The sequence below is a fragment of the Vigna angularis genome, chromosome 4 (assembly GCF_016808095.1).
Source record: "Vigna angularis cultivar LongXiaoDou No.4 chromosome 4, ASM1680809v1, whole genome shotgun sequence".
Taxonomy (NCBI): domain Eukaryota; kingdom Viridiplantae; phylum Streptophyta; class Magnoliopsida; order Fabales; family Fabaceae; genus Vigna; species Vigna angularis.
In genome coordinates this window covers 41,135,013-41,158,343 of record NC_068973.1, presented here as the reverse complement: position 1 = coordinate 41,158,343, position 23,331 = coordinate 41,135,013, and the positions used below count along the sequence as shown (strand labels likewise).

The 23,331-nt window shown below is 36.4% G+C and overlaps 3 protein-coding genes across 4 annotated transcripts; 2 read left to right on the top strand and 1 right to left on the bottom strand.

The window, feature by feature from the left end:
- Positions 1-927: 927 nt before the first annotated feature.
- On the top strand, positions 928-7,853 carry LOC108341302 (uncharacterized). Its single transcript, XM_017578998.2, has 21 exons — positions 928-1,132; positions 1,210-1,286; positions 1,370-1,447; positions 1,533-1,664; positions 2,226-2,276; positions 2,362-2,502; positions 2,620-2,742; positions 2,850-2,927; positions 3,313-3,402; positions 3,471-3,593; positions 4,210-4,293; positions 4,410-4,508; positions 4,639-4,827; positions 4,957-5,032; positions 5,324-5,427; positions 5,511-5,770; positions 5,904-5,990; positions 6,077-6,307; positions 6,567-6,645; positions 6,767-6,830; positions 7,425-7,853. Exons 1-21 carry the CDS (start codon positions 1,042-1,044, stop codon positions 7,538-7,540), a joined length of 2,373 nt encoding a protein of 790 aa, XP_017434487.1. The 5' UTR covers positions 928-1,041; the 3' UTR covers positions 7,541-7,853.
- A 1,830-nt stretch (positions 7,854-9,683) lies between these two features.
- Positions 9,684-14,426, bottom strand: LOC108341311 (uncharacterized). Of its 2 annotated transcripts, XM_017579011.2 has the most exons (7): positions 14,052-14,418; positions 13,619-13,708; positions 13,414-13,494; positions 12,760-12,894; positions 11,676-11,894; positions 11,224-11,316; positions 9,684-10,211 (listed from the first exon to the last, which is right to left on the bottom strand). In XM_017579011.2, exons 1-7 carry the CDS (start codon positions 14,304-14,306, stop codon positions 10,050-10,052), a joined length of 1,035 nt encoding a protein of 344 aa, XP_017434500.1. In that variant the 5' UTR covers positions 14,307-14,418; the 3' UTR covers positions 9,684-10,049. The 2 variants fall into 2 exon arrangements, with proteins under 2 accessions (XP_017434500.1, XP_052732039.1); XM_052876079.1 differs by lacking the exons at positions 9,684-10,211; positions 11,224-11,316; positions 11,676-11,894 and adding an exon at positions 11,935-12,563 and having other exon boundaries at positions 14,052-14,426.
- Positions 14,427-18,226: 3,800 nt separating this feature from the next.
- Positions 18,227-22,804, top strand: LOC108341297 (uncharacterized). Its single transcript, XM_052876548.1, has 2 exons — positions 18,227-21,039; positions 22,159-22,804. The coding sequence occupies exons 1-2, from the start codon at positions 18,227-18,229 to the stop codon at positions 22,802-22,804; spliced, it is 3,459 nt and encodes a 1,152-aa protein (XP_052732508.1).
- Positions 22,805-23,331: the final 527 nt, after the last annotated feature.

The following is a 23,331-nucleotide window of genomic DNA, read 5'->3' as shown; positions in this document are numbered from 1 at the left end:
CGTCTACAAATCTAAATGACAATAAAAATTTACTTTTAAATACTTTTAAATTCAAATTTACTCAAATAAATAACAATAAAAAAATTTATCTTTAAATCTTTTTAAATTGATTCAATCAATCACTCCCAAATTAATCACTCCCAAATTTATCACTCCCAAATTTATCACAACGATCAAAGTGTAAAAGAAGTTTAAGATTCTTTTTATCCGATACAAAATAATAATAACAAAAAAATCAGTATAACAATGTAAATGATTATGTTATCAACAACATAATTTTATAACTTTTAATAACAATTATCTTAAATTTTATTTTTAATATTACTTTTTAGTGTCTAATCGTTATAATTGATTGGTGATACTATAAAAAAGGTTTATATTAGGAGTGGATAAAAAGTTATTTTTTTTACAATTACCCTTTTTAAAATAAATATTGTGTTTTTTATTGATTAATAATGTATTTTTTTTTGTATATTAATAGTTACAGTTAAATCTACTTCTCAAAAATAAATAAAAAAATGTGAATTATTACTATAAAATTAAACTTTAAATTAATAAATGAAATTAAATATATATTTTTAAAATAATTTTTCTATTCAATCAATATGATTTAACTGACATGTTATGTTTTGAATTTATGAAAAACAAAATAAAAATACTTTAAATATGAATAGTTTTCAAACCAAACATTAGTATGAGAACTTACTTTTTTGTGAAAATACTTAAAACTCATTAGAAAATAAAAATTTACATTAATTTTTAAAAATACTATAAAAAATCATAGTTGTAATTATTATTAGCAGATTCATAGTTATTAATTATTAAAAATTAATCAGCAATCAAATAGGGAAAATAGTTTTAACTGTATGACTCTAATGGGCTTATGGTCCGAACCGGTTTATATAAGTAATTTCATGTCACTTACATATATTTTGTTTGCTAAACCCTCCGCGGCTTATTTGCTTAGGAAATAGGGTTTTGCTTGCAACTGGGATCGACAAGACGACGCAGCGGTGAAAGCTACCGGTGCGTTCGACCACAATGGGAGGGTCCAGAGTTCAAGTCAATAAGGCTCACAAGTCCCGTTTCTCATCCAAGTCTTCTCGCAATCTTCATAAAACTTCTGACAAGGGTTGGTATTTCATAGCCGTGCCGTTGATTTCTTTTGCCTCTTTCTTATTGTTTGCTTTTTTCTGTTGGATTTTTCAGACAGACATGCAATCTCAAAAGCAGAGCGCAATGTTGGCAAAGGCGCTCGTGCAGCTCGAATTCAGAGAAGTAAAATGGTATTTGTCACTGTTTCTTTGTTCCCACTGTTTCTTGTGCGTTGCGTTGTCGTTTCCATAGTATCTCATTAGGAAATTTACAGATACGTGATCAGAAAAGGGCTGCGGTCTTGAAAGAGAAAAGAGAACTCAGTGGGTCGCGAAGTCCTCCTCGAGTCATAGTGAGTGAATCACGTTTTATTTTTATTGGTCAGAATCGGACTTTTGTTTCTTGGATACTGATTGTTTATCTTTTGTTCCTCGCAGGTTCTCTTTGCCCTCTGTGCTTCTTTGGATTTAGAATCACTCGCTGATGATCTCTTGTCATTATTATCTAAAGATACGTGTGTGGTGCTGCCAGGAACCGTTGCATCTTCTGAATATAGAACAAGAATAACGGTATATTAGATGCTGCATTTTTTTCTCCTGAGCACAGGACAAGAATTAATGAATATGTTTAATGAATATGTTTACAGATGTTTATACAGAGTAACGATATGTTTACACTGGTGCAGCACATAACATTCTTGCAGCTGCTGAATTACCACTATCCGTTATCTTGAATGTTTGTGTCAAATCTTTCGAAAACTGAAATACAAGACGAATATAATCTGGTGGTCCTTATTTTCATATGCTTCAGTGGTTCTTATATGGGAGTACACTGCTGCTGCTTTGGCATGTGTCTTTGCAAGCACTTAGTGATGAATTTTAATGAAAACTTATATTGATACAAAATGGATTGAATTAACGGTAGAAATAGAAAACCTCGCATTTTTTCTTTTACGAAGATCAACGTTTTTTCATTGTAGTATGTTGGATATAGACCTGTACCTGGTTAATTCGAAAATAAGCACAAGATTTTAAATTTATGCATGTATTGAATAGATATTTGATGATTCTTTCTGTCTAAAGCCAAAGCAAAAGGATTTTATAACAGTGACTAAATGTTTTACATTTCAGGTATTGAAAGCACCACATGGTGATCTACTATCATGCATGGAAATGGCTAAGGTATCATAGTTTGTATGTGCTTTACATTATTTTAAGTTTAAAAGGTGCTGAAATGTTGATTAGCATTGGGCACTTTATGTTGTAGGTTGCTGATCTAATGGTTTTTGTGGCCTCGGCAAAGTCTTTGTGTGAAGAAACTGATTCCAACTACGTTGACTCATTTGGAAATCAATGCCTTTCTGTATTTAGATCTCTTGGTTTACCGGGCACTGCTGTGTTTATCCGTGTATGTTATAATGGATCCTATTGTTTTCAACTCGGGGACTAATTCACAAGTTCCTATCATTTCGCTGACAAATTGATTTTTAGATATTTATGATGAAATTCCATTTGATGCTTTCAGGATTTACCTTCTGATCTTAAACAAAGGAATGAACTGAAGAAGACATGCACATCTAGTCTTTCCTCGGAATTTCCTGAGGATTGTAAATTTTATCCGGCTGATACAAAGGATGACCTACATAAGGTTATTTCACTCATTGTTAGCTGACAATGCTGATAGTACCTTTTCCATCAAATGTACTCCCAGTATGATGGTCTAAGCTTACACTTTTCCATTCTTTAATAATGCAGTTCTTGTGGCTCTTTAAAGAACAAAGGCTTAAAGTTCCTCATTGGAGAACTCAACGCTCATACCTTTTGGCTCAAAAGGTTTGAATTTATGCTGATAGAACTTCTGTGTTTGTTTCTGATCACAACCTTGGGAGAATTACACCATTAAATATAGCTGTTGTAGTTGGAGAGGCTATGGCCTTAAAACCCCACACTACGTTCCTAAGATTGTCATTCAATAAAATGTAACCATTTACCCAGGCCAAATGCATACCGAGTGTAATGGTGTAGTTTGATCATGTTTGTAATCCTGTGGCATTAAACAAACCTGAATGTTGTTTTTTTTAGACAATAAGTTGGTGAGAAATTTACAGTCACTTTTTTTCTAGAGCCATTACTGTAATTTGATCTAGATGTTGATTGATGCTATTGATTTACCTATTTATTGACATTAATCATGGTTGCCACCCACTGTAAATTACAGGTTGGTGCAGTATACGAGGGCAACTCAGAAAAATGCACCTTGCTTCTCACTGGTTACCTTCGTTCTCGTAGTCTCTCAGTCAATCAGCTGGTAACTGTCAAGTTTGCAGTTTTTCTATTGTAGTTGCAGTATTTAGTTGTCTTACAATTTTTTGCCAGGTTCATGTTTCAGGTGCAGGAGATTTCCAATTGTCTAAAATTGAACTATTAAAAGATCCTTGTCCTTTGAATTCAAGGAAAAATCAAGACCTAATGGATGCAGATGAAGTGAATGATACGGAGGTATGTACTTTGGCAGTTTTACCCGGCGTCTTCCATACAAAACCAGAGCATTCATGGAATTGATAAAGGAATATAATTGTCAAAAATGTCAACATAATTGTGATTGAATTGGAGTTCACACACGTTTCATATGATAAGTAGATTTAGAGGTCAATGCTTTGTCTGTAGAAATAATTCACAATAGAACATAATAGCGTGTGATCACCATGAATCTCTCCTAGTGGCAAAAGGTTTGGTTGTTTAGTTTGTACTGATACATTAAGCTACTGTTTTCCCATATTTGAGATAGATATAAATCAAAAGCGCATGTTGAATTTTGATAATGTTGCTGTCTATTTCCCTAGGATATATGGCAGTCCCACAACCAATATGCGATAGGGATTACCTTTGATATTCAGTACTCAAATATACAGTGTTGGTCCATCTCAAAATAAGCACATCCCTCCCCTTTTGAATTGAATATTTGAAATTTTAACATGGGCTTTTTAGGAAGCCCTAGTATATTGTCATCTTCCAATTTTTTTAACCCTTTAAACTCTTGCATTCTTTTACCATTTATTTATTTGTATTTACGTTTATTTTCGTGCCTTTCAATTTTTTCTCTATCATATTTCAGGTCATTGGCTCTCTTGTGCCTGATCCTCTTAACCATGAAGCTTTAGTTGTTGAGAATATACCTGATCCTCTTGCTGGAGAGCAGGTAGATAATGAAATCCTACCTCTTTCATTATTCATTTGTTTCTTGAGCTTCTGTATGCTTCAGTCTTTACTTAACACCTTTTAATGAATGGGTACGGCATCTTTCCTTGTTACTAGACATGGCCGACTGAGGCTGAAATGGCAAAGGCTGATGAAGATCAAAAGAAAAGGAAGATAAAGAAGAGGAGTCTACCCCATGGCACTTCAGAGTATCAGGTCTCAAATTTTCTTCTGAGTATTTATTGTTTCTCTTTATATTTTATATTTTTTTGGTGCTTACAAAATATTCAGTTTCAAAAAAGAAATGATATATATATGGCTTTTATTTTGATGTTCAATTTTTTAGGCTGCATGGATAGTTGATTCTGACGAGTCAGATTTTGATGATGAAAATGATGACGGTATGGTGTTGGATGAAGGGGAAGATGGATTACCTGGTAAAGAGACAAATAAATATTCAGAATTTGATGGTGATGACGTTTCTCTTAGACTTGGAGACTCTGAGGAAGAAACTGACAATGATTCAGTGATGATGGTGAGCTTGTATACAACACATTAGTTAAATGTGGTTGTAATTGGAAGTCTGTGGTCCCCCTCCCCTCATTGATATTGATAGATTTTAATCTATATCATCAATGCATGATTTTTTCCCGTTGTATTACAGGAAGTGGATAACTTAACCAGAGAGAAAATACAAGATGAACTCAAGGAACTTAAAGAAGCACATGCAGCAGATGAAGGTGCATTTCTTTTCGTTTTCTATTCTTATTAGCATTCAATTGTCACATTCGCTGATTAAAGAAAACCAATTGTCATATTTGCTTCTTTTGAAGACAACTCGAATTTTTGGTATGCCTGCATCTAAAGTTTATCTAAATTAGGTTGTGTAATTTCTATTTTATTGTTCCTATGAATTGTATTTCATTGAGAAGTTTGCTAGAGATGACAATATGGATAATTTGGTGGTATTAGTGATTTATTCTACTATTTCTAACTGTATTGTTTTTCATTTATTTGTTGTCTTTTTCCAGAGTTTCCAGATGAAGTGGATACACCATTGGATGCTCCTGCTAGGAAGCGGTTTGCAAAATATAGGGGGCTCAAGTCTTTTAGGACTTCTTCATGGGATCCTAAAGTATGTGTCTTTGGAGGTCCTGTATAGTAAGTCATTATCTCTAACCTCCCAAAACAACAATCTGACATTTCTAATATTATCAGGAATCTCTACCTCAAGATTATTCCAAAATTTTCGAATTTGATAATTTTAAAAGAACACAAAAACATGTTCTTGCAAAAGCTCTAGAATTGGATCAAGAAAATTGCAAGCACTGTATTCCAGTTGGCTCATATGCTAGGCTGCAAATCAAGGATGTGCCCAGTGCTGTTGCTTCAAAGTTGTGTTTGCTTTCAAAGAGAATGCCAGTTACAACATGTGGCCTGTTGAAACACGAGTCCAAAGTATCTGTCCTTCATTTCAGGTATTTTTGCACTGTATCATTTTACTATTTTATTATTTTCAATGTCTGTTTGCTTAAATGGCCTTATTACTAGCTGTGGTTGATTTTGAACATTCAAAAGATTTCATGAACTGAAGTGACTTGTGCTGTGTAGTGTGAAGAAACATGAAACATATGATGCACCCATCAAGTCCAAGGAAGAGTTAATTTTTCATGTTGGCTTTAGGCAATTTGTTGGCAGGTATGGTCTTCAATTTAAAGGATTTTTTGGTATATAGTAGATCTCTTCAGGGTGAAAAAATATTGAGAATTGCGACTTTTTTGCAGGCCAGTTTTCTCTAGTGAGTTCATAAATACTGACAAGAACAAGATGGAGAGGTTTCTCCATGCTGGGCGTTTTTCAGTGGCTTCAATATATGCTCCAATTTCTTTTCCTCCTCTTCCTTCAATAATCCTTAAGATATCCGGAGAGAATGCTTCACCTGTAGTGGCTGCTGTTGGCTCACTGAAAACTGTTGATCCAGATAGGATAATCCTTAAACGAGTTATTTTGACAGGGTATGGATAAATATATATATATATATATATATATATATATATATATATATATATATATATATATATATATATATATATGTTGTCTTGGCCCACCTTATGGAAACCTTGCATGTTGCCTGTATTGATTCTATTGTTTTTGTTTACATCTTTGCATTTTTTATTCTAGTTAAGAAATTTCAGGGTTGTATTATGATCTTTTCGAAAATTGATGATTGAGTTCATGTTTTCTTATTGAGATTTTAAACATTTTGTGGTGCAGTTACCCCCAAAGAGTGTCGAAACGCAAAGCTTCTGTGAGACACATGTTTTATAATCCAGAGGATGTTAAATGGTTTAAGGTGAAAATAACCCAGCATCCGGATTCTTTGAATTTTAGTTGGACAGTAATGAGGTGTACTCCCTCAAAATTGGTCTCCATTGTTTCCCTAATTAGTTTTTTAATATTGTTGGTGATTGCAGCCTGTTGAGCTTTATACCAAACGTGGCCTCCGTGGGCGAATTAAAGAACCAGTTGGTACCCATGGTATGTTGGTTATGCTAGAAACATTTACCATCAATCTTACTGTTAGCACTCTGACTGTTAATTATTTGATGGGGAGAATACAGATTATTTGTTACCTGGTCAAAGATGTTCCTGTGAACTCCATGATTCTCATAGTAGTGTGACCCTATGTTTTGAATTGCTTTCTGCTATTTTCTTCGGAAAAACTCTTTATTCCTTGACAGGGTTATGATATGCGACCAACGTGAATTTATCCTGTGTGGTAATAAATATTGATAGCATTCTTATCTTTGAAAGAGTAATCTATCAGCACAGCTGTTGTAAAGGCAATCGCATCTATTTTTTCAGAGTACTAGTAGTTATGATGTGAAGGTTTTTAATGTCGAATACGGTTTCATGTTCATGTACATCTAGTTTGTAATTACATACCCCGGGTTGGGAGGTGTTGAGGATTGATTAAGGGTAATTTGACTGAACTAAGATAGAGTTATATATTCTGGTACATTATAGGTTTCCGGTTGGTGATTGTATTTTCATTTCATAGTCTGCTTGTTATCGATCAGTAATATATTTGGGTTATGATAGTTTAATGACATTGGATCAATTGTTTCGCAGGAACAATGAAATGCCTTCTCAACGGGGTTCTTGAACAGCGTGATACTGTATGTATGAATTTATTCAAACGTGCATACCCTAAGTGGCCAACCCATTATTTTCCTCTGTCTGAATGATGGGACGGGCGTTGAATTTTGTTTCCGCCGCTCAAGGAATTCAGAAGTGTATATTGATTGGGAATGAAGCTTTGGTTCAGATTGGACTTCCTCGTATGGGGGATGCAGTTTTGCGACTATTACTGCCAGTGAGTGAGTGATGCGACGTTTGTAATTTTTTGTATTTGCATGCAAAAACGCTGAGATGTAAGTTATTCACATAATATCGGTTAAAGGCTGATTGCCTAAATTTGTTAATTATTTTAGTCTTGTACTTTATTGTTTCATTTTGTGGGCGAAGCGTCCTGCACATATTATTGACACACTTATATTATATCTGTTGCTGGATTTTAAAAGGTAAAATCGACTAATAATCCTCTTGCTCTTAAAATTTCTCGTCATAACTGCTTGAAATGTTTTCTTAATTTTTTTGCATGAACTTTAAATCCTTGTGTGATATGAATTTATATTCGTTCTTTTGTATGATAATTTTGTCCTCTTGTAATTAAATTTTTTTATGATTATTTGTTTGTATTTAGTGTAAATATAATGGTTTTTTTATTATTATTTGAGTGGCAATACGTTTGTAATTTTTTGTATTTGCATGCAAAAACGCTGAGATGTAAGTTATTCACATAATATCGGTTAAAGGCTGATTGCCTAAATTTGTTAATTATTTTAGTCTTGTACTTTATTGTTTCATTTTGTGGGCGAAGCGTCCTGCACATATTATTGACACACTTATATTATATCTGTTGCTGGATTTTAAAAGGTAAAATCGACTAATAATCCTCTTGCTCTTAAAATTTCTCGTCATAACTGCTTGAAATGTTTTCTTAATTTTTTTGCATGAACTTTAAATCCTTGTGTGATATGAATTTATATTCGTTCTTTTGTATGATAGTTTTGTCCTCTTGTAATTAAATTTTTTTATGATTATTTGTTTGTATTTAGTGTAAATATAATGGTTTTTTTATTATTATTTGAGTGGCAATACGTTTTCTTTTGATTTAGTTATCAATCAATATACATACCATGTGTCATTTCTTAGTGTTGTGTAATTATTTCTTTTGATTTATTCTTATATATGGTTTATGTACTACGATATACTTTAAAGTTATTATCTCGTGATGTGAATAGATTTATATCTCCATATAAATATTAAAATGATATAAAATGTTAAACATAATATATATATGCATATGCACAAACAATTTTCACCTGCATTTTAGATAAATTAAAAGAAATATATATTTTTTAAACGTTAAAAAAATACATAAATGGTTACGCAAAAATACAAGTACGCTATAAATACCTGACCCAGCCGAAATTTTAACTATCTATAAATGATTAGGTTGTTTCTTGAGCAGACTTTGTTAATACCCTCGTTGAAGTGAGCCCCTTAGTTTACCAAATATCTATCTATTTACTTTTGTTTAGGAGACGGCATCTTTTATTTAGTTTATTTATTGTATGAAATAATTTGTATTTTTTTCTTCAATAATATTTATTGTATAATATTGTTTAATATAGGATGAAGAAACATAAGTACAAACCAATACATGAAATCAAGTTAGGAGGATGGAATTTTCTTGTACAAATTTTCGTACAAAATAACTGAGTCAAAATATCAAATTATTTAAAAAAACATTCCATTAAAACTCGAATTAAAAGCAGAAAATATTCAAGTAGGGTTTGATGGGCTGAAATTTCATCAAAATTCTAACTCCAACCTTCACCTGTCCAAACTGTTAAGCTATCGTAGTAGAAACTAGGCCAATATTTAAAGACACATCTTTTCGATTCCATGATGCTTTCGGAATGAAAATTACGGTGAAATTATTGGCAAAGAAATTTTTTCAACTATAGTAGGCATTACATAAACAGTATAAAAATTGACTATTAGATTTTAGTTCTTCACATTAATCAGCTCTTCATAATTAACAAAATTTAAATATAATAAAACTAAAGGTCACATTTAAAAATATATCAATATATATATATATATATATATATATATATATATGAACTAGAAATTAAAAGAATAACAAGATTAAAATATGAAATTAGAAAATATAACAATTTAAAATAAATCTAGGAAGAATAACTCAGCTCACCGTACATAACAAAAAGAATATATGTTGATGCATTCTGGCGAAGAATATAGAAACGCTGAAAAGGGGACCAAGATCACTGCTGCCTTTATAAAGAATCACCAGGGTTCAGACAGTCAAAGAAGTAACATAAAAATAGAGGCATAGCACATCTTCAGGGAAATCAACCCTGATATCGTTGTCAGATGATTGCGAATAAGAGTTTTCATAGTACCCAGAGAAAAAATGATGTCCATCAGATATATTAAATAATCTATCAGGAGACCAATCATTCAAAGGCCGCTGAAAAATGCAGACTTCTCTTTTAGGTCGTGGCCATTCATTCAGCCAATCAACCAAAAAAGTGCAAAATCTAAATAGGCCACTTAGAACTTGTGGACATTAGCACTTCAATGACCTAGTTTATTCAAGATTGTTTAAACATTTTCACCTGGTGGCAATTCAGCCAGCTTTGGAGAAGTGCCAAGTACTCTTTCCATATCAAAACGAACTTCAATATTGCGAATGCTGTACCCAACCACCATCAACCAATAAAGCAGCTTAGCAAGTTCAGCTGCACTGGTCTCCGTCACGCTAGTCTGAAAAATCATAATTAAAACAACTAATTCAAAAGTCTTGAATGACATTGTTCACAGTAATAAGCATAGAGAAGGTTATTCACTGTCACAATACTCAGACAGAACTTAAATCAATTTGAAAAATTCTAGTTTTTGGTTGCCTCAGTTTATACAAACAAAACCACCACCAATTTACGTGACAAAATTATTATTCAAAAATAGGGAAATTTTGCCTCCATGCAACTTGTTGTTCACACAGTTAAAGAGCACATTTCAAGTTCAATCATTCAAGTCATAACTCAAAAAAGGCAAAGAAACTATTATTTGAAGTAATAGATAATATATCATCACCACAACAAGGATTACGGAAGTATTTATCAAATATGCTTTTTTGAGCAACTTTCTATTCAAGTAATACTAGGACTTCAATTTTACAAACAGAAACAAAAATAAGTTCCATCTTCCATGTTAAAACTTAATACGTATCCTAAAAATAAATTAATCACACAAAAACAAAAGCATTCAATATTGACCCAGATAATAATGGTGGATAGAGTGATAGGGATAGGCAAAATGCATGATTCGAACTCAACTATTGTAAAACTAAACTGAACTTTAAAAAGTGATTTGACTGAACTAAATTGAATTGTATAATGATTTAAAGGAATTGAACTTAACTACATCATGGTTTAACTAAATTTAACTAATCTAAATTGCTTAAACCATATGAATAGTTTGAATTATTATAATAAACATCCTATTTTGAAGCTTATTTTCCAATATTTTAAGTTAAAATTCAGTTTAGTTCAAGCAGTTTTATTTAAGAGCAATTCAATTTAAATAAGCAAATTAATAGAACAATTATTTTTTCTTTACACAATTCAAATCAGTTCAGTTTTTCGAACAGACATAAATACAGTGACTGTAATCTGAAAATGTTAGACCATTTTGAAAGATGACAAGAGAACAAAATTTACATTAATGATGAATATAAAATGAAAACAAAGGAGATCAAAATAATGCAGAAGTAAACCTTCATTTGGCTAGGATCTGAAACAGCCAGCAATCGCTTTATAAACGTATTCATAGCAAACACTACATCCTCACCAGCACTGCTAGTCAACTCCTACAAAATGAAATGAAGGGTTATTAAGGCAAAAAGTTGACTGCAGAGAATCAAAGATACTTATTTTGGTTAAGTTTAATAATCTGCATGGGAATGTCAATAGATACAGAAGCAAATATCACAATCAGTAAGTAAATCTACAGCAGTGGAAGCGGGTTTATAATTGAGATGAATATATCAACATCAAACCAATACCTAGTTATGAAAAAAAATGCAATACCAGACTGTTCAATACTGATTAAGTATAAATTCTAAATAAAAGGTACAGTACAGCTCAACATGTGAAAACTTATACTTAGCAGACAGCACAAAACAGCTGGATGAACGAGTTATATTGACCAATGAAAAGTTGAGTTAACCTTCAAATTTCGAGGCTCGAGAGATTTTAGGTATTCTAATAGTTCATTTTGTGCATTGCTAGATTGTCTTCCAACTTGACGATTCAGCTCCTCAATCTCCGCTTCAAGTAATTCAATGTACTTTTTAGCATCTATTTTCTCAGCCCCAGAAACATTATTCCACCGAATAACTTCACCTGAAACATTTTTTTGTGTGCCAGGGGCATAATCTGACACATCCTGCAATGTTTTAAGAGCATAAATTAAAGAAAGTACAAACTAAATTATTATTCGAATTTGCTTAGTGCAATAATAATGTGGTACCTAAAGGAAACACTATGGCTATTTAGTAATCAAAGCAACTAGTGTTTTCACACAAGCCAATAATTCAGTCATGGTTTTTCCTTCAGGAATTGTACTATGTAATTCAGTGTGCAGTTGATTTGCTTTAACTTGCATATGTGCATCAGTTTCCCCCAAAGTTCCCAACAAAGAACGCAACCAATGATTTGCATGAGCATACTACTTGTTAAAGTAGACTGAAGTCACAAGAAGAGTAATTGATAATGTTGTTCCCAGGTTAGATATGAAGGATTAACAGATCCAGATTTGGTCATGCAAGATAATGACCTTTTATCACAAGTTGAATTCGTTCTCTCCAAAGCAGAAAATTATCTTAATTGAGTTTCTCTGCAATGGAATGAGAAGAGTGACTGGTGAGAGTGAAGGAACCACTGAAGCAGAAACAGAGTGTGGCAGAGGGATGAAGAAGAATCCACCATGACCAAAGAACCAAGATGTTATGCTCTTGAAACCATATTGAATATACAGAGGAAGAGAGAAACAAGAAGAAGAAACTATTATATTCTCCTTCACCCAATAACAAGCTCTTCTTCTACTAGTCAACACCTGGTTAAATTAAAGAAGCCATTTTTCATTTGTGTAAGCTGGACTGGAGTCTAAATAAGAAAGACTAATAAGGATAGGAAATGAATCTTCTGTCCACCAAATTGAATATGTGACATCCTTTCACTTGTCCAAGCATTTAATTATTTTTTGAAACAGATACAGAATGCTAAAAGAGAAGAAAGAGAAACAGTATTACCTTTTTATCTTGCACATCTGGCAGGGCAGCAACTTGTTCCAAACTTTCTTGCAACTCCAAACGGTATTGTGCATTCCTGAACATGTATCCAGTCATTATGACACTGTACATGAGCTGTGCAAGATTTTCAGCTACCTAATAAATAGCCAAATGATTCCACAGAAACACGTAAGATCACGCAAAAAAGAAGAAGAACTGCAATTCAATCCAGCCGCATGGCTCAACATTTCTCTGCCAATTTAACCATTTTGTGGTTAAAACATGTTATTCTTCCAAGACCAGAATATTTTCAATTAATTCATTCAGGCAATTTCTCTTTGGGCAAGAATTTATAAAAAGCTTTGAGATTGGGACTAACAACACAAATAGTAAATATTAACAAACAAAGGAAATAAAAATGGCAGCAAAGGTAAAATAAGTACACTTCCAATTTTAATATGTGACATGAAATAAATGGGGATAGTCATTGCAGAAACAGATTTCAGGGACAAATAAACCAAACAAAGTAAGGTATCCCCTCTAAACAAAGTTTCATCAAAGAAACTTACAAGTTGACTATCCATCCAAATACAAACATCATAGCTTGCAAAATTGCTCACTAAAAATGATAGTTAAATTTAAGCAAGAGGAGAAAAAAAAATCATTGCATCTTACAGTGGTAATTGTTACAGCAAAAAATTGAGGGGGCAGTGTTCCAATCATATTTGTCACTGTTTGGCGCATTGCATCCACAACCTAATCACCAAAATAAGTTTCATTCACACTAAGAGGACATGGCAAGGAAAAAAAAAGCAGCCATCTTTCCGCTGCAATCAATCAAAAGTCAGATAAACTGTTCATAAACAAGACATCCTCATACCTGTTGAGGCGCTCTTTTCACAAACAATTCCATAAATTCTGGCTGCACGTTCTTGACATATTCCAGTAAAATTTCTCTCCTGCTCTTTGACTGGTGAACTCAAAACATTAAATCACAGCTTGGATAACTTACCAGACAGAAGTGGATACTTATTCACAGAAAAAAAATTATTTTGACAGCAGATCCTATTTTAATTTCATATCCATCAAAATAGTCACTCGGGCCAGGGCATATAATGCTGAAGAAACTTGAGATTTCAGGGAAGAGTTTAAAGATTATAAATATTCATTCACTGATCCAAGATCACACTAACCTATTGTAAGAGGTTTTCATTCACAATTAATAAAATACTTTTTTCTGTTAAAATGATAAAATATACCATTAAAAGTCTAACTTTTATTAATAGAAAATGAAGAAGAAGGAGAAGCAGTACCAAAGTGCCATTAGGGGGTTTGGAATCGCCAGCACTTGAAGGTTTAGAAGCGTCGTTGTTGGAGGAATCATAAGCTTCAACTTTCAGACCAAACCTTCCTCTGTGCTTTGAATTTCTGGAAAAGCTAATTGATGAGAGAGAACGAGATGAGAAGGAGGCGAGAGAAATTGAAGAGGAGGAAGTAGAAGTTGAAGAAGAAGAAGAAGAAGAAATAAATTGAGGTACGAAAAAGGGTTTCACAGTGAAGGAATACATGATTAAAGGTTAAATAATCTGTTTCTGGTTTCACAGAGAGAAAGGTTTCATATTGCAACTGTGGAGTCCCATTCTTCTGCTTCCTAATTCCCAGGGATGAGGCTCACACGTGATTTTCCACCTGACACGTACCAATAATACTAAAACTAATGACAATTTTTTTATCAGTTTAATCTCAATATGTTTAATTATATTAATTTCGTTCAAAAATATTTTTTATTTAATTTGTCAAATCTATGAGAATATGAATAAAGAAATATCATAACAATAGGATCTTAATTCTTTATTTAAACATTTAAAGCAAAATATATATATATATATATATATATATATATATATATATATATATATATAACTTATATGAAGATAACCCACTTTATAAATAAGCAACTTCAAACCTAGTAAATGTTACATTCCCCTAGTTTTAGTGCAACCATGGCGTCGTCTACATGAATTCTACAGCTGGTACAATAAACAATAAATGATAAGTTGCCATGATCGGCAAGTAAAATGAAAAAAATTAATATATGTGGATCCTCTTTTTGAAATCTAATATTAGTATATTCAACGGATAAAATCCTCATCATCTTAGAAAAATATTACAATAATAATTTTGCTTTAATGTTTCATATTTTTGTTGTACTCCATAAATTTATCATCGATTAAAAAAAAGTTTAAAAAGTTAAATAAACACAATATTTAATAAATATGTCAAAGTTAAATTTTCTATAAATAAGAAAATATAAAAATAAATTATTGTTTAGATTACAGAAATATTATAATAATTAATCATCATATTTTAAAAATACTATTTTTGTTTTTTCATTTCAACAGCATTAGATACATTGGAAGAACTTTCGTCTTCCACTTTTTCTATATTTATAATGTTTGTTGTTGTAATGTGCATGTAATTGAATAGATAGAGATGGTGAATTTAAAATAAAAATATAATTAGTTAAAAATATTTTAATGTCCTAAAAAAATTCATGTTTCCGATTAGAAGTACCTGCTTCTATATTTTCAAGCAAGACATGATTCCTACATTTGTTAATAATTTAAAAATCAATTTCAAATACAATCAAAATAATTAATACAGGATTTAAGTATGAAGTAAATAAACAATAAGATAAAATAAAATAAAGGATAATTGACTTACTTAGGAATAATGATTTTTTTAAGTGTGGATTAGTCCAACCAATATTATTGACTTGTAAGTGTTGTAGATTATGTGGGATGGACTAATTAATTAAAATACTTAATGTGAGACCCTAGATATTTAACGCACCAAATCCCACACTCTGAACCCCATTTAATGCACTGTGCCACGTCAAAACCCACTCACTTCCACTCTGCATGCGCCTGCCATGTGTCACTGAGGGAACGTTCCAAAAACGTTAGTGGAAAACAAGTGGCATGTAGAGATTGGACGTTCGTCCTGCGCGGGAAGAGAAAAATATTTTCTGAAAACTCTTCCTCTTCCTTCTGCGTGTTTCATCTTCTTCCCTGCAACCCTGATTTCTTCTTCTCCAACTTCTCTCTAAAACTCCTTCATCTTCTCTCTAAGATAACTCACCATCAACATCTCTGTTCTCGTTTCAGAAACCGTAGGATCGTTCACGGTGTCGTGAGCTTTCATTTGAACCGAACACATTAGGATTTGGTGACTGGTAAGTTCTCGTCCCTGAACGTTCTCCCCTTTTGTTTCTGCGAACCAAATTCTGGTTGCATGCATGGGTTAGAGGTCTGATCTATTTACGATTTTTGGTATGTTAGATTTAGTGAAAGTTGTTGAGTAACTCCTTGGATAGAAAGCTGTGAGAGAACGAGTGAAACCCTAGCGATTGGAAGTGCATTGCTAGACCAGGTAAGGGAAGCTTTAGTAATTTAATTTAATACTTGTTTGATGTGTATGAAAGCATGAAGTGCACTGGATGTCTGAAATGTATGAAATAATTGATATTTAAGTATGCATGAACGAGCATGGTTGTACTGGATGTATATGGGTGATATTGTTTGAACTGTATGTTGAGAATGAAATGTATGATTTGGAATATGAATAAGTTTCGGTATGGTTTGGGATGATAATATGAATTTTGTAATGTATGAGATTTATGGTGGAGAGAAATTATAAGTTATGAATCGTATGAAAACTGTAAAGTTATTGTAAACTGAAAAATCTGGAAAATATCATGTTCTCTGCTTGATAAAATACGCTCGTCCTTGTACGGTCATATACCGTTCGGTTTCTCTAAAATTGATTTAGAGTGAAATTCTTTCATTTGGAAAGGATTCTGTCTTAGAACGAGCATCCCCATTTGAAATGCTAATTGAGCGTTCGTCCTAAGTGGCGTTCGGTCTTAGACCGAACGCTCGTTCAAAAAGGTAAATGATAAGTAGCGCTCGCCCTTCTGTCGAGCATTCGTCTTTGATAGCGCTCGCCCTTCTGTCGAGCGTTCGTCTTTGATAGCGTTCGACCTTCTGTCGAGCGTTCGCCTTTGATAGCGTTCGACCTTCTGTCGAGCGTTCGCCTTTGATAGCGTTCGACCTTCTGTCGAGCGTTCGTCTTTGATAGCGTTCGACCCTCTGTCGAGCGTTCGTCTTTGATAGCGTTCGACCCTCTGTCGAGCGTTCGTCTTTGATAAGCGTTCGGCCTTATGTCGAACATTCGTCTTAAACGGCGCACGGTATTCTACCAAGCGTTCGTCCGAAATAGTGCTCGGCCTTATAACGAGCGTCCGTTCTAAATCGCGCAAGGTCTCCTATCAAACGTTCGTACTAATTGAATAATTATTGATTTTAAATAGCGTTCGTCCTGATCTCAAATAGCGTTTGTCCATACAGTAAATTAACGTTCGTCTTTTTAGAGAAGTTTAACTAAGATTGAAAATGTGATGTTGTGGGAATTATAAAATGTGCGAACCATATATGAGATGAAATTATGATTTTGGAATTTGAACGAGCGTTCCAAGGAGGAACGTCTCTCTGATTTGAATATGATGAATTGTGTAGTATGACCATGGTAAAATCGCTGATGGCTGATCATCCTGATATTCCGTGAGTGCTCGTCCTCATGTAGAGGGGAGTAGGTCATGTGTGGGAATGGCAGGAGACCCTAGCCCTATTGAGTACTTTGAGGCCGATAGGGTTAACCTCGGGTGGCAGCTGATGGATGGTTCTAGTTACTACATCACCCGGGTGCACGAACGCCTGCGGTTACTTGGATTCATACATTCCGGACGGTCGTCATTTATGAGAATTGGATAATTTATTCTATTTTGATTCATTGATGTATGTCTTGTGTGTTAATTTCTGATGTTAAATTGTATGTGAAATGTATGAATTAAATTACCTAAGCTTACCCTTGCAATTCCTTGTGTTGTCTACTGTCTATGTACGTCCGTCTTGTCAATGCAATGATCATCCGTTGTGGATGTGAGCAGATGGTGAGGCGCCACTTGAAGAAATGTTGGAAGAAGAAAATTTGGAGGACGCCAACCTTGTGGAAGTGGAGGTTAAAGCCGAGCCTTAGTGCGCTCGTTAGGTTTTAGTATTTGGTTTATCTGTATAGTTTTTGGGGACGTTCGGTTGTTTATTTTGTAAACCGTTCGTTGTTAGCGTTCGCTGTTTTTGGACTTGATTATTGTAACGCTACAATTCAAGCCGTTCGGCTTTTGATCTCTGTTAGTTGTAAAGACTGTTTACTGTTTACTGTTAATTGTAATTAATTCTAATTAATGGTAATTACTATTTATTGGGATGTTACATTAGTGGTATCAGAGCAGTTTTGTTCTTTTAAGGACAAGTAGGGTTATGAGTACACTATGTTTTCGTTGTGTGCTTGTATTGTGTTTAATGAGTTATGGAATTATTTAACTCTTGAACATAACTAACGTACGTTTTCTCTGTGTCCAGAGAATCACATGGCACCTAGACTTCCTCCGCCACCTCAACCCAACGAACCGGATACGTCCAACAGCGCTCGGTTGTTGGAGACGGTGATCGATAGGCTGCAACAACAGAATACGACCCTTATGGAGCAGAATGCTACCCTGATGCAGCAAAATCAGGCAGCTATGCAAAGTTTGGAAGCCTCTCGATCCAACTCTGAGGCGACGCAGCGGCAGTTAATGGAGATATTGGCTGCAACTAGGGGCGCGGCTGGAGCGTCCTCTTCTAACGCTGCTCCGCCTACTGCTGAGTGGAGTTTAGAGAGTTTTCTCCAACATCGTCCGGCCAAGTTTAATGGGAAGGGCCTTCCGGACGAAGCGGATCAATGGCTAAGAGACATGGAATGGATTTATGATGCCAAAAGGTGCCCAGACGATAGCCGTTTGGCATTTACAGAATATTTGTTAACGGGGGAAGCTAGCCATTGGTGGTCGAGTATGAAGATGTTATTGGCCGAAGCCCAGAGTCCAATTTCCTGGGAGGTTTTTCGGGCTAAATTCTATGAAGAGTATTTCCCGGACAGTGTGCGGTTTGCTAAGGAGGTGGAGTTTCTTCAGTTGGTACAAGGTGGTATGTCCGTTTCGGAGTACACCAACAAATTCAAGCACCTGGTCCGTTTTAATACCATGGCTACGAGTGGAGAATGGCAATGCAGGAAGTTTGAAAACGGGTTGAGAAGTGACTTGAAGGTATTAATATCAAGTCTGTGTATTAGATCCTTCCCAGCCATGGTTGAGAGAGCAAAGGTACTGGAGAAGAACGTTGTTGAGGCCGAACAACAGAAGAAACAACAAGTGAGTAGGGGGCCGGTCTTATCCAGAGGTGCAACGAACGTGAGAAGGTCCCCGTACGTTCGTCCAGCTCAATCTCCTAGCGGATCACAAGCCTTGGTCACTGTTGGCCAATCTGGACAGCCAAGGAGTGTGGCATGTTTCCAGTGTGGAGGACCGCACCTTAGGTGGGCTTGTCCTCAGCTGAATGGGGGAAAGTACTGCACTAAATGCAGAAGGAGTGGACACTCGGATCAGGAGTGTAATATGGGAGGCCGTGCGGTATCAAGACCGCCGAACGCTGGAAGAGTCCAACAAGGAAGAGGTGGACGTGCGCAAGCTACAGGGAGAGTTTATGCAATTACTAGTGCTGAAGCTGCTCGTTCAGGTACACTCATCACCAGCACTTGCGTGTTATATGGAAAGCCTTGTTGTGTATTGTATGACTCGGGGGCAACTCATTCCTTCATCTCGAAGGCATGCGTTGAGAAACTGGGGCTAGTGGAGAGTGAATTACAGTTCGACTTGGTGGTGTCAACCCCAGCGGCTGGTGGGATTAAGACGTCTACAGTTTGTGTGAGATGTCCGATAGAAGTTGAGGGGCGTAGATATAAGGTTAATCTCATTTGCTTACCCCTTCAAGACTTAGAGGTAATTTTGGGGATGGATTGGTTGGCTACCAATCGGATCCTCATTGATGGTGGAAAGAAGGAGTTGGTCTTCCCAGGTGAAGAGGAGGAGGAGTTATCTGTTGATCGCGGTCAGTTGAAGGAGGACATCATGGAAGGAGCGAGCTGTTTCCTTATCATGACGTATGAAAATGAAGAAGTGAGGGACGCGAGAGTGGAGCGTTCGTTCAACAAAGAGCACAGTAGAGGACGAACGGTAGTAGATGAATTTCTGGACGTCTTTCCGAATGAAGTCCCTGGTCTACCTCCCGTTCGCGAGGTTGAGTTCACGATCGACCTGGTGACCACTGCCGCACCCATCTCGGTCCAACCTTATAGAATGGCCCCAGCCGAGTTGGTAGAGCTTAAGAAGCAAATTGAGGAGTTATTAGACAAGAGGTTCATCAGGTCGAGTGCTTCACCATGGGGAGCACCTGTGTTGCTGGTCAAGAAGAAGGATGGCAGCTCTCGGCTCTGCATTGATTATAGGCAACTTAATAAGCTGACTATCAAGAACAAGTATCCACTGCCAAGGATAGACGACCTACTGGATCAGTTGCAAGGTGCGTGCGTGTTTTCAAAGATTGATCTACGTTCGGGCTATCATCAGATTAGAGTGAAGGAGGGAGATATTCATAAGACAGCATTTCGGTCTCGTTATGGTCATTATGAATACGTGGTGATGCCCTTTGGAGTGACGAACGCACCTGCAATCTTCATGGATTACATGAACAGAATTTTTAGACCGTACCTGGATAAGTTTGTTGTAGTATTCATTGATGACATCCTCATTTACTCCAAGAACTTTGACGAACATGACGACCACTTGAGGATCGTCTTAAGCGTGTTGAGGGAAAAAGAATTGTATGCCAAGCGTTCGAAGTGTGAATTCTGGATGAAGGAAATCCAATTTTTGGGGCACGTTGTTTCTGCTGGTGGCATTTCGGTGGATCCAGCCAAGGTGAAAGCAGTGCTGGATTGGGAGAGCCCACGTTCGGTCACAGAAGTTAGGAGCTTCGTGGGGCTTGCGGCCTACTATAGGCGGTTCATTGAGGGATTCTCTAAGATAGTAGCCCCTCTGACGTATCTCACCAGGAAAGACCAGCCGTTCGCATGGACCGATCGTTGTGAGGAGAGCTTCCAGGAATTGAAGAAGAAACTAACGAGCGCCCCAGTATTGGTCATTCCAGACACGGCCAAACCTTTTGAGGTGTATTGTGATGCGTCGTATCAAGGTTTGGGCTGCGTATTGATGCAGGAGAGGAAGGTGGTGGCTTACGCTTCTAGGCAGTTGAAGATCCATGAGAAGAATTACCCCACCCACGACTTAGAATTGGCAGCAGTCGTGTTTGCACTAAAAATCTGGAGGCATCATCTGTATGGAGCAACGTTTCAAGTCTTTAGTGATCACAAAAGTCTTAAGTATCTCTTTGATCAAAAGGAGCTGAATATGAGGCAAAGGAGGTGGCTAGAATTTTTGAAAGATTATGAATTTGAGTTACTTTACCATCCGGGAAAGGCTAACGTAGTAGTGGACGCACTAAGCAGGAAGTCGGTTCATGTTTCAGCTATGATGGTGAAAGAACTCAATCTAGTGGAGAGCTTTAGAGACCTAAGGTTGCAGTTCGAGTTGGAACCGAACAATATTAAATGTTGCACCTTGAGGATAACGAGTGATGTGTTCGACCGAATCTGGATGAAACAACGAGAGGATGAAGAGCTAGTGAAGATTTTAAGCGCGCTCGGTACGGATCAGGCCAAACATTTCAACGCTGGAACGGACGACATGTTACGTTACATGGGTCGGACGTGCATTCCTAATGATGGTGAGCTGAAGAGGATTATCTTGGAGGAAGGACATCATAGTCGTCTTAGCATACACCCTGGGATGACTAAGATGTATCAAGACCTTCGACGTTCGTTCTGGTGGCCAGGAATGAAGAGTGATGTCGCTCGTTTTGTGGCCTCCTGTTTAACTTGTCAACGTGCCAAAGCCGAATACTAAAGACCGGGTGGCTTACTACAACCTTTGGAGATTCCCGAATGGAAGTGGGACAGCATTTCAATGGACTTCGTGACTCACTTGCCTCGCACGGTCAAGAATCACGATTCTATTTGGGTAGTAGTGGATCGTCTAACAAAGAGTGCTCACTTCCTAGCGGTCAACTTGAAGATGTCTATGACCAACTTGGCCAAGCTCTACATCAAAGAGATCGTTCGTCTACATGGAGTACCGTCCAGCATCATTTCAGACCGAGACACGAGATTCACATCTCGTTTTTGGCAATCGTTGCAAGGAGAATTGGGAAGCAAGTTGCGAATGAGTTCTGCCTATCACCCTCAGACGGACGGCCAATCTGAGCGAACCATCCAGACGCTCGAGGACTTGTTGAGGACGTGCGTCCTAGATCATATGGGAGTATGGGATGAAGTTCTACCGCTCGTTGAATTCACTTATAACAACAGTTTTCAAGCAAGCATAGGAATGACACCGTTTGAAGCTCTCTACGGAAGAAAATGTCGAACGCCGCTGTGTTGGTTTCAAGAAGGAGAGAATGTATTAACAGGACCAGAATTAATCCAGCAAACAACCGAGAAGGTGAAACTGATTCAAGAACGATTGAAGACGTCTCAAAGCAGGCAGAAATCTTATGCTGATAAGAGAAGAAGACCCTTAGAGTTCGCTACTGGAGATCACGTGTTTCTCAGGTTGAATCCAATCACTGGAGTGGGAAGAGTCCTTCGTCCAAAGAAGCTTTCACCCAAGTTCGTAGGGCCTTATCAAATTCTGAAGAAGATTGGATCAGTTGCGTATGAACTAGCTTTACCACCTCAACTGTCCAACCTACATCCAGTCTTTCACGTTTCTCAACTCCGGAAGTATGTAGCTGATCCATCACACGTACTGGAGTTGGAAGACGTCCAACTTCGCCCAGACCGAACGCTGGAGATGCAATCAGTCTGCATTGAAGACAGCCGCACCAGACTCTACAAAGGAAAGGACGTTCGTCTTGTGAAGGTGGTGTGGGACGCGAAGACTGGCGACTCAACATGGGAGGTTGCAGAGGCCATGAAGGAGCTATACCCTCAATTGTTCCCTGGTAAGTCCTAGAATTTTCGAGGACGAAAATTTTTGTAGTTAGGGGGATTGTGAGACCCTAGATATTTAACGCACCAAATCCTACACTCTGAACCCCATTTAATGCACTGTGCCACGTCAAAACTCACTCACTTCCACTCTGCATGCGCCTGCCATGTGTCATTGAGGGAACGTTCCAAAAACGTTAGTGGAAAACAAGTGGCATGTAGAGAATGGACGTTCGTCCTGCGCGGGAAGAGAAAAATATTTTCTGAAAACTCTTCCTCTTCCTTCTGCGTGTTTCATCTTCTTCCCTGCAACCCTGATTTCTTCTTCTCCAACTTCTCTCTAAAACTCCTTCATATTCTCTCTAAGATAACTCACCATCAACATCTCTGTTCTCGTTTCAGAAACCGTAGGATCGTTCACGGTGTCGTGAGCTTTCATTTGAACCGAACACATTAGGATTTGGTGACTGGTAAGTTCTCGTCCTTGAACGTTCTCCCCTTTTGTTTCTGCGAACCAAATTCTGGTTGCATGCATGGGTTAGAGGTCTGATC

Bases quoted from the DNA above. Each gene is read 5' to 3' on its own strand.
- LOC108341302 (XM_017578998.2), top strand. From the start codon at position 1,042: ATGGGAGGGTCCAGAGTTCAAGTCAATAAGGCTCACAAGTCCCGTTTC. The intron at 4,509-4,638 runs GTCTCAAATTTT...TCAATTTTTTAG, and splicing joins ATGGCACTTCAGAGTATCAG to GCTGCATGGATAGTTGATTC. The intron at 6,831-7,424 runs GTATGTTGGTTA...ATTGTTTCGCAG, and splicing joins AGAACCAGTTGGTACCCATG to GAACAATGAAATGCCTTCTC.
- LOC108341311 (XM_017579011.2), bottom strand. From the start codon at position 14,306: ATGTATTCCTTCACTGTGAAACCCTTTTTCGTACCTCAATTTATTTCT. The intron at 13,709-14,051 runs GTACTGCTTCTC...TGAGTTCACCAG, and splicing joins AACCCCCTAATGGCACTTTG to TCAAAGAGCAGGAGAGAAAT. The intron at 10,212-11,223 runs GTTTACTTCTGC...ATGATTTTTCAG, and splicing joins CAGATCCTAGCCAAATGAAG to ACTAGCGTGACGGAGACCAG.
- LOC108341297 (XM_052876548.1), top strand. From the start codon at position 18,227: ATGGCACCTAGACTTCCTCCGCCACCTCAACCCAACGAACCGGATACG. The intron at 21,040-22,158 runs GTTTGCACTAAA...TTATAACAACAG, and splicing joins TTAGAATTGGCAGCAGTCGT to TTTTCAAGCAAGCATAGGAA.